Source organism: Cervus canadensis, chromosome 4 (assembly GCF_019320065.1).
Source record: "Cervus canadensis isolate Bull #8, Minnesota chromosome 4, ASM1932006v1, whole genome shotgun sequence".
Classification (NCBI taxonomy): domain Eukaryota; kingdom Metazoa; phylum Chordata; class Mammalia; order Artiodactyla; family Cervidae; genus Cervus; species Cervus canadensis.
The window spans coordinates 105,114,689-105,124,925 of NC_057389.1; the positions used below are offsets into that span (position 1 = coordinate 105,114,689).

At 56.5% G+C, this 10,237-nt stretch overlaps 2 protein-coding genes across 12 annotated transcripts in view; one reads left to right on the top strand and one right to left on the bottom strand.

Annotated features, from left to right (window-relative positions):
- The window catches only part of GATAD2A (GATA zinc finger domain containing 2A), a 92,832-nt gene extending 87,401 nt beyond the window's left edge, over window positions 1-5,431 (top strand). For all 11 annotated transcript variants that reach the window (XM_043467484.1, XM_043467483.1, XM_043467480.1 and 8 more), the window contains 2 exons: window positions 175-370; window positions 2,029-5,431. In XM_043467484.1, the coding sequence (XP_043323419.1) occupies window positions 175-370; window positions 2,029-2,159 (327 nt within the window). In that variant the 3' untranslated portion in view covers window positions 2,160-5,431. The remainder of the gene's footprint in view (window positions 1-174; window positions 371-2,028) is intronic.
- A 1,061-nt stretch (window positions 5,432-6,492) lies between these two features.
- TSSK6 (testis specific serine kinase 6) lies at window positions 6,493-10,237 on the bottom strand. Its single transcript, XM_043467489.1, has one exon. The coding sequence runs from the start codon at window positions 9,463-9,465 to the stop codon at window positions 8,644-8,646; it is 822 nt and encodes a 273-aa protein (XP_043323424.1). The 5' UTR covers window positions 9,466-10,237; the 3' UTR covers window positions 6,493-8,643.

Genomic DNA, 10,237 nt, shown 5'->3' on the forward strand with positions numbered 1-10,237 from the left:
CTTCCTCCTTCCCCTCCTGCCTCGGTGCAACTTACCTAGTCTCCTGATGTTGGACTTCCAGGGATCCCGTGTGGGTGGGAAGAGGTCAGCTAGCTCAAGGAGAGGCTGCGCTGAGCACCGTGCCCTCCGCGGCCCCCTTCCCTGTGTGAGCTGTGGCCCCCTCTCTCCCCGCAGGCCTCCAGCCAGCTGTCCCGGGGCTCAGCCACGACGCCCCGAGGCATCCTGCACACATTTAGCCAGTCGCCCAAACTGCAGAGCGCAGCCTCGGCCACCGCCCTCGTCAGCAGGACAGGCAGACATTCCGAGAGGGCCGTGAGCGCTGGCAAGGGCAGCACCACCTCCAACTGGAAGAAGGCGCCCCTGAGTACAGGTGGGCGGCCCCGCCGGGGCTCAGCGGGGACCTCCCCAGGGGCGGGCCCATCCCGTCCTTACTTTTAACATGCATGCACACGCCCAGGTTGTGGCACCAGGGGTCCTGAACCCGTACCTGCTTTCTTAAGAGCAGCTGCCTCCGAGACTACAGCCTCACCTCTGTTCGCTGACTAGGACACCCTGAACTCGTGGTAGCCCTGGATCAATACTAATCACGCTTGGTATCTCCGCCCCCATACCTAGAGACTCAGCTCTTGACCCAAAATGTAAGACAGAACCAGTTCAGGCAGTGCCCGCCTCACCTCTCCTCCTTCTGCCACAGAGAATGTTTGTTTCTGCTGTTACAGCGTACCTTTCACAGTGTACTGACCCAGTGTCCTTCATTCCCCACTCTGTGGGGAACCCCTGCCCGCTTGGACAGGTCAGATGGTACAAAGTACAGGACAGAATGAGAAAGGAGGCAGGAGGAGGGGACCCTGAGGAGGTGGGCAGCAGAGACCTGTGAGGAGCAGGCATCTCAGACACAGCTTGGGGAGGTGGAGACCCTCAGGGGGTCACTCTCCAGTCTGCCAGAGCTCCACCTTCCCATGGTTGTCCTTGGGCCATCCCCACACCACTTGTCCTGTTTTTCCTTATCCTTCCCTGGCCTTGAGATGAATGTTAAATATTTCTTGTGTCCATCAGTAACTCCAAAGTGAAATGTCAGCCCAGAGGGCTGAGAGGCAGAGATGGGTGAGAGCGCTCTCCCATCTCCCTTCCCAGCCCACCCCCGGGTCCCTGTAGGAAGAAGAGGCACCATCGTGAGAATCCATCTCAATAGTCAGAACTGGGAGAGCAGGACTCTCAGTGGAAACACAGCACAGAAAAGCCGGCTGTGCGTGCGGCTGACCGTGTTAGAAACACGGCTGAAGAGCAGAGCCTGCTGCGGGGTGGGGAGGGGTCATCCAACTGCAGCAGAATCCAGGCCTCCTGGAGGGCAGAGAGCATTTATGAACATGCCAGACAGAGATACTTCTGCTCAGCACATTTGAGATGGCAGCAAAGAACTCATAGGCTGGTCAGAAGATTCCTTTTTTGGGAAATTTGGAAGTATATGAAATAAGTGGGAAAAGTCAAATAGGAGACTACACATGTATGCACAGTGATGGCAGCCATGGGAAAATGCACACTGCAGGTAGCGTTTGAAAGAGAACATGAGGGAATAAATAGTTGCTGTCTTCAAATACTTGTACAATTAGATATGAAAGTGTCATGGCTTAGGAGCATGCTCCTGGTTGCCCTGGGTTTCTGGATGGTGGTTTGAGGAAAGCTGGGCAGGACCTGGCAGGACCTCCAGGTTTCTGGAGCGCTGGCCTCGAATGCACATGGAGGGTTCTGTGGTGCATTCAGTTTGGAAGTCTTGTTCCACAGAATAGATTAACCCACCCAGAATACCTGGTGCCACAGTGACTCGGGTCCCTGCTGCTGCCGGGGCCTTGGGACAGTGTTTTGCTGCATGCCAGCCCAGAACCCAGAGTGTGCTGGTTGGAGGCTTTCGGGGGTTCCCCCAGCTGGGTTTCGTGCCACCTGTGCCCAGCGGGCCCAGCCAAGGCGGGGGTCTTCCCCGGAGCCTCCCCTGACCGGGCCCTTGTGGCCTGTTGCTCTGTCCTGTCGCAGGCGGGGCCCTCGCATTTGTCAGCCCGAGCTTGGCGGTGCACAAGACCTCCTCAGCCGTGGACCGTCAGCGGGAGTACCTCCTGGACATGATCCCGCCCCGCTCCATCCCCCAGTCAGCCACATGGAAGTAGTGCGAGCCAGGCCCGGTGGGGAACAGGCTCCCTCCTCCCTCCCACCTGGCCCACCACCCTCCACTCGGGAAGACACCCCGCGCCCCCAGGGGCGAGCGGCGCAGGCCACGCTGCAGAAGTGAGAGCTCCAGTCTTGGCTACAAAGTCTCGTCGCGTCACGGAGGGACGCTTCACAGGTGGACCAGGATTCACACTGGGGGACCTTTCCCGTGGGCTTCCTTCCTTTCTTTGCCTTTAGTTTGCCCAACACCAGCAGAAAAGCGGACCTCGGGGCCGGCTCTGCTCCTGGCCCTCCCCTTCAGCCCCTGGCAGGGCTCGTGGACGGCGCGCCCAGACACTGTGACACGCCCGGGCAGCAGTGCCCGGCTGCAGAAGTTGAGCGGAGCATTGTTTTGTTTTGCTTTGCCCCCGTCTTAGCCTCCTAATTTCTGACTGCCTTTCTTCATGGCAATCCCTAGGTTGACAGATTTTTTAAAATCACCTCACGATGATGGAGTTGAACGTAAACTGTGCAGACCCAGGGTTCCCTGCCAAGCGTGACCCCGGTGACCCCCTAGCCCTCACTCCAGCAGAAGGCCTCTGCTGCTGCTCATCCCGGAGACACCCTCTGACCTTCCACACTTAAGCAGAAGAACAAACTGCAACCCAGACCTACCCAGAGAGCCTGGGACCCTGGAAGCCGAGTGCTGCCACCCAAGTAAGGGGGGCGAATCGGCAGCCATGCCCAGACCCTGAGCAGGAAGTCGGAGGGGCCAGCTGTTGTGTTCTGTGTTGTTGTGGTGATTTATTTTATTAAATTTTTCCTTTTCTTTTCCTCCTCATTTTGATGGACAGCATCCTAAGCCCTGGCCTGTGCTCCTGTCAGGTGTGTCCGTGTGGGGAGGCGCCCCCACGCCCCCCAGACTTCAGGGTTTATGTTTGGGTCTAGTTTAGAACCTCCCTTAAAAAGCAGGGCCGTGCTGCCAGGGTTTGCCTTCAGACTTTTGTTTTTAATCCTCTAGCGTCTACAGAAATGTCTTACAAAGGATCAGGTCTGCTCTTAGTTGTGTTTTGTTTTCTCCCACTCCTTAAAAATCAGTCCATGAGGAAAGGTAGAAGCTGTTGTGTGTGTGCTGCACATGGGCCAGCTCTGTGCAGGTGTGAGGGTGTCACGTGTGCATGCACACACGTGTGGAGATGGGGTACGCTGCTCCTCACTTCAGCCCCAGCCCTGGTTCTCCTGTCCATGCAGTTAGGGACTTAATTTAAAATCCTTATTTTGTAGGGCCACCTTCCTCAGATACACTGCTGTGCCGTTCTAATAAAGGCTCATTTAACCCCCCTCATGCTGTGTGAACATCAGTGTTTAGAAGACATTTTTGACATGCAATAGAAGACCTAGTTTTGCAAAGCATTCGAATTTTTTGTCTAAAGCCCTAAATTTCTCACTGATCTTTGTTTTGAGTGCATAATGAAGGTGGCCTGAAGGAGGGGAGGGCTGGAGAAGGGTGGCTTTCATTCCAAGATCCAGGGATTTGGGGGAGGGGGGAGTGGGGAAGGGTGTGTTTTTACACCAAAAAATCAAAGAGTATGCAAGCATTTCTATTCCTCGCATTTTTCTGTGTGCCTGGCAAATAAATACCTGTCTTATACTACTCTTGAGCTGTTAGCTCTCTCTGTTCAATGACACGGGCCAAAATTCCCAAATGCTACAAGAAGGAGTGCCCAGCTGGGTGAACCGGGCAGACTGACCTCAGTGCTATGCAGCAGCTCAGGTGTCTCGGCCAGGGTCACCTCAGCACTGGGGGCACCCAGGGTTGCTGCTCCCCCACAGGGGTTGACTGGGTCTGTGACTCCGGGGCTCGAAACCAAGGCACTCGCATTGGCCCCGGATCCTCTCCCCATCATTCTCCACCATGCTCAGGATCCACCTCTCCTCACCTCCTCTGGCCAGACTTCTCCAGGCTACTGACTAGACCTTGTGAGCTGAGTGCAGACTGACCGCCACAGGCAGACGCGGTGGCTGGGCCCTGACCCGTTCTCTGCCTCTTCCAGCCCAGCATTTGCAGGAACATTCCCATGGGTAGGACTTACTGTGACATAAATGTAGCTTTTTAAAAAAGGGATCAAGAAAAAAAGGGGGGATCCAGAAGGTGAGATGCCTTAATCTTGATTCATTTCCCCTGTCTCAAAACTTCTATCCCCCTTTTTTCCTTTAGTTTCCCCTTTGCATTGTCACTCCTATAAGCCTCAAGTGCATGGTTCTGTGCTGAAATTTATAATGTTATTAAGAAAGAGCATTAAATACCTTTCGAGTATGGGAAGGATGTTAACATTAAAGGTATTCTCCCAACCCCAAAGCCCACCCCTCAAAATGGGCCATGGTTCTGGGATTCTGTAGGCTGAGAGGATCTGGTTCCCAGGAGAACCAGAGAATGTGGGAGCCGCCAGTCCCAAATGACAGTTGTAACTGCCTAGTAATCTGTGACAGGAACCCCCGGTGGCACCTGGAAACCATTCAGAAAGTCGGCTGTTCTGTGGACTGGGGTGCAGGGCTCACCAGGCTCCCTTCCCCATCTGAAATGGCTGTGTGCGGAGGCCTGTGGGTGCCCGCACAGGTAACTGCGTCCACTCAGAGCTCCCATGGCTCTGGCCATCCCGACTGTTGTGGGGACCCTAGTCCTCAGTGTCCCAGGTGTATCTCTTGGGACCCACACCTTTGACAAGGTCAAGAGTGACTGCTCTGGGAGGCAGGGGTAGGGGTGGGTGGCGGCTCTGGTCTGGAAGCGAAAGGTCACTGGTGCAGAGGGAATGAAAGAGGCGACGCCCCTGCATGGCTCCTGAGTGGCCCACAAGTCACTCCTGTGGCTGGAGAAGACGCGGGGAGGGGGTTTCTATACAAATCATACATTCATCACAGGCGTGAATAATGGAAAGACGGTCCTTGCTGCTCTGCCATAGGGTTTTTCTTTGATGCCTAGTTATGCTGCACATGGCGTTTGCCTAAAGAAGTTGGACTGAGTTTTTTTTTTAAAGGACAGCTAAAGTTTTATAATCCTTGAAGAGTAATAGTCACACCAATGTAGGGTATTTGGGAGGTGGTTTGTTTTGATTGGGGGGAGGAGGTTGTCACTTGTATTTATTGTGACTCTAAGTCTTTGATAAGAATGTTAAAAACAAAGTGACCACCAAACCGGCATAGAAGTTCTAATAAATAAAGACGCTGGAATCAATGGCTATATGTTGTGTCATGAAGTTTTAGAATCTGAAGGACAATAAAGAAATGGATGATGTGTTGGCTGTATTTTTCTTTTTGACTGCTTTGGTATCCTGCATTTTCCTCCCAGCTTTGGGGCAGCTTGGAGACTTTGGATGGCAGGGTGATCCTTAACAGCAAAGGATCGGACACTTGTGTCTTGGGCTTCTTTCAGATCTCACTTGCCATGGGGATTTTAGTCTTCCCCAACTGGATGCTTCAGTTGAATTGCTCAGTTGTGTCTGACTCTACGACCCCATGGACTGCAGCATGCCAGGCTTCCCTGTCCATCGCAGAGTCTGATACGACTGAGTGACTGAACAGAATGAAACTGGATGCTGGGGCTTCCCAGGTGGCACTAGTGGTAAAGAACCCATCTACCAGTGCAGGAGGCATAAGAGACGTGGGTTCAATCTCTGGGTGAGGAAGATCCCCTGGAGGAGGGCATGGCAACCCACTCCAGTGTTCTTGCCTGGAGAATCCCATGGACAGAGAGCCTGGCGGGCTGTATGGTCCCTTGGGTTGTGAGGAGTCAGACATGACTGCATGCAAGCACGCACCCAGCTGGATGCTACAGCCTTACCTCTGGGTGGCGCTTTGTGGCCTGTTTATCCACAGGGCCAGGGGGGTGCATGAGGTGAGGATGCAGTGAGTTCTGCCCCTTGGCTTGGGTTTTAGCCATCAACAGCCTCCAACCCAGAGTGGTGGGCTTCTCTGGCTCAACACTGGGTGTCTGCTGCAGGACAGTGACGGTGCAGTGTGGGAGCCACCTGGCTGGCTTTGAAATGAACAGTTCCTGGTGCAAATTTGTTTTCAGAGGTTGACCCATTGTTTCAAAGTTTTACTCACAAAATGAAACCTATGAGCACTTTGAACTCCAATATGCATAAAATGTCACCTTGTTTTCCTGGGTGCTTTTGTTCATTTATTTATTGCTGCCGCTTGTTACCGGGGCATCTCTGCCTCCAGCCTGGGGTCGATCTGACATCCCTCCCCTGCGGCCATGGCCAGCCTGGTCTCACCTGGGCAAGACACAGAACTGGAACAAGACGCTACCGGACGGAGCTCAAGCCTGACAACCTGTGGCACATGCTGACTGCACCCACGCCCCCCAACACTGGCAGAAGCCCACGTCTGGGGTTCCACAGGCCCCTCTGCAAGGGAGCCTGCTGGGTCAGGCACCCAGGCTCCTCCCTGGAGGCAGGGCCACCAGCCTGGTCCCTGAGACCCTATCCCCTTTTCACTTGAGTCACGGGTGTGGCCACGAGGGGAAGGACCCCCAGGCCCACTGCTTACACACAGTGATGAGGGGGCACAAAAGGGCATGTGCCACGCCCCCATCATTGGGATCACACCTGGTGAGGGGGGTGAGGAGGGAAAGAATGGGGCCTCTTGAGAGGTGACCTTTTTCAGGCCAAGTCTTGCATGAGGAGAAGGGAAAAGCGCTGGGAGTGGTGTCAGCCTGTGCAAATGCTCAGAGGTGAGACCACGCAACGCAGGGGCAAGGGCAAAGGATGTGGGTTTCATTCTGAGTGAGCAAGACATTTCCCTCTTCTCACCCTGTTTCTTGCTCTGTAAAAGGAGGTGGTTGGGACCACACCCGATTTGAAGGGAGTGGAGGGAGAGCTGGCACATAATCCCCAAGGCACCTGAGAGCCACTGAGGGTGAGGGAGCAGGGGTGGGTTTTGGTCAGACCCAGAAACTGACCACTCTTGTCAGGGACTTGGGCTCTGGTGGAGGCAGACAGGGTAAGCACCTAGGGAGCTGTTTCTCGTACACCCGAATGACAACAGCCACTGTCACTAAACTCAGTAACCTCATCACAAGCAAAACAACCCCCAGCCTCCCCCAGACCCTGTGGGGTCCCTCTCCAGACACCAGATCCACCCCTTTTACCTCTCTGCCTCCTTTCCCTCCATTCCAGCTACAGCAGTTCCTAGCATTACTCAAACACACCAGCTCCATCCTCTCTTGGGAACACTCCTGATGTTTCCAGTGTTTGATTCCTTCCCTTCAGTCCCTCCTTGCTCACCCCCACCTGGCATTTAGCACAACTTACAATTATTTTATGTTCACGCCATTCTTTTACTTTCCACTTGCTCCCTTGCTGGGAGCACGGATGGATCCAAGCCACTTGGCTGTGTCCCAGTGCCTTTGCACACAGCAGCTGCTCAAAAAATGCCTGAATGAACAGCATGAGTGAAACCACCAGTGCGACAGGGGGTGCAGGAGGGAGGGGACGTGTACACCTATGGTCGATTCGTGTTGGTGAATGGCATGAAAATCATCATAATATTGTAAAGTAACTGTTCTACAACTAAAAAAGAATGAACCCGGCAGATTCCTTTGCCTCACCAAGGAAGGGGCCTAACCCCTTCCTCGCCAAGGAGAGCTTCCAGCACCTCCCCACCCCACTTCAGACATATCGGGGTGCCAATCCGGGCTGTTTTTGGGCAAGTGTGGGCCTCAATTTCCTCTTTTGTAAACACCTTCTGTCTGGACAGGCGCCCCCGGCCCCTTGCTGTCCCATCCTTAAACACCAGAAAGGTGCTGGGGTCCTTGCTCCCCAACCCAGCACCTCCTTTCCCAGGGCCATTACGTTGCTGAGGATGACACCAAGGCCCCTTCGAGTCGGCCCAGGATGGGAAGCCCGAAAGTTCGAATCCTCCTAACTCCCTTTTCAGACCTGGAGCAAGAACCTCCACAAGTCTTTAAAATGGGGTGCCCGTGCCTGCCTTTCCCCCGGGAGTGATCCCCTCCCCACTGCTCCATAAAAGGGGGCCATTGCTAGAGCTAGGTGCGAGAAAGAGCGAGTTTATTGCAAGTTCCAAGGAGGGCAGCGCCTGGAGCGCGCCTTCCCTCACCGGTACGCGAAGCTGGCTGTGGATGGACGTCCTCCGCGGGCGTCCGCTAGCCAGCAGCTTCTCCAAGCAGCCACCGCCCACCGCGTAGCGGTCGCTCACCCTGCACCGGCGCAATGTTTCTGTCTCCTCTCATCTGGCCCCCTCCTGGGGCCTTCTCGCCGGGAACCGAGGGAGCGCATGCGCCCTCCTGCTCTTGGGATCGTGTTGGAGTAGTTGAATTCCAAACAGGGGCGACCGCGGCCCCCGGCGTCGAAGTAGGGAAGGGGGAAGGGCGCGTGCACAGCGGTGCGCGGCGGCTTCGCGGAACTACGGAAGCGCGCTTCTTGCGCGTGCCCTGCTCTTGCGCAATGCTCGGCGCGGCGGGAACGGTGGGAACCCCGGCTTCTAGCCGGAGTCCCCCGCACGCAGCCAGCCATTGCGCGCTACTTGGCCCGCGGAGGGCCTGGCCGACGGACTGAACTGCAGCAATTCGGCTATCAGTGCTTTGCAGCGCTCGGACAGCTCGAGGCCGTCGGGGTAGAGAACGCCGCGCTTCTGGCGTCGGGGCAGGCCGGCGATGTCCGAGTCGTCGAAGGGCATACAGCCGGTGACCATGACGTAGAGCACGACGCCCAGACTCCACACGTCGTACTTCTTGGGGTCGTAGGGGATGCCCAGCAGTACCTCGGGCGACGCGTAGGCGGCAGAGCCGCAGTAGGTGGTGCTCAGATCGGGGTATCCGTGAGCCTGACGGCCGAAACCGAAGTCGGTGAGCTTGACGCGGCGCTCATCAGGGCTCAGCAGCACGTTTTCGCACTTGAGGTCGCGGTGCACCAGGTGGTGGTCGTGTAGGTAGCGCACGGCACCGGCGATCTGCGCGAAGAGGTCGCGAGCCTGCCCCCCGGGGATGCGCCCGTTTCGCTGCACTGCCTGCAGTAGGTCGGTGGCGGCCGCCTCCATCACGATGTACAACTTCCCGTTGCACACCTCGATGAATTCGAAGACGTGCACGATGTGTGGGTGCCGCACGCCCCTTAGGATGGACAGCTCGCGTGGCAGGAACTTGTTAACAAAGTCGGGCGGTGCGCGCCGCCGGTCCACCACCTTGATGGCCACTGTGCCCTTGTATTTCTTGGACGTAGCCACCTTTACCTTGGAGTAACTGCCCTCTCCTATCGTGCGGCCCAGCTTATAGCCGAGTTCGCTCAGAAGCTTGTCGCCCGACATGGTGGCGCCTGGGGCGCGTGGGGAGCAGGAGGCGGCTGCTGTCGGGGGGCGGCCGGACTCCGATCTCGGGCCTAACCCATGGCGCTTGGCACCTGCACACCCGCACCCCCATGTGCCCACTCCCCGGCCCCCGCCTCTGCGGTGCCTTTTATTGCCCAGGTAACAATTTCTGCCTTGTGAAGTGACCGCGGGCGTCACCCTGCCTCGGGGTGGGGTGGGGGGCCCTGACCCCCCCACCCCACCCCGTGGTGCTCACCCCAAGGCCCTACGGCTTTGTGACTCATAATCGCTCTGAATGATCCAGTTCCCGATGAGAGGACACTAGCAAGGCGTCTCGACCGTCACGGGAGTGGAATCCGAGCCTGGGGTTGGGGCGGCTCCTCAGGAGTCCGAATCTGAGCAGCAGCCGTCCCCGAACTTCTTGTAATCCAGTCCTAACAATGCAGAGCCCTGGGCTGCCCGCAGGGGGCCCCAAGGGAGGAAAATGGGATGCTACCTGGCTCTCTCGGGAGCCTGGGGTTTCTAACTGGCCTCACATTGCCCCAGAGGGAAGGTGAGTGGGAAGGTCCTTTGGTGCAAGAACTCTGGCGACCAGACGGGCTGCAGGCTTCAGCACCGACCGAGCCATGCCTCTCTCCAGGAGAGGAGAAAATAAGGACTTTTTGGTCGCAGCTGGGGCGCGCAGTCGATCGCAGGCCCCGCAACGGCGCTCTCGCACGACTGGGGTAGGTGCGCGGCGCCCTAGGTTTCCCAGTCGGGCCCCAGACCTGCG

What these genes read in the sequence shown, in the direction of transcription:
- TSSK6 (XM_043467489.1), bottom strand. Translation starts at nt 9,465, where the DNA reads ATGTCGGGCGACAAGCTTCTGAGCGAACTCGGCTATAAGCTGGGCCGC.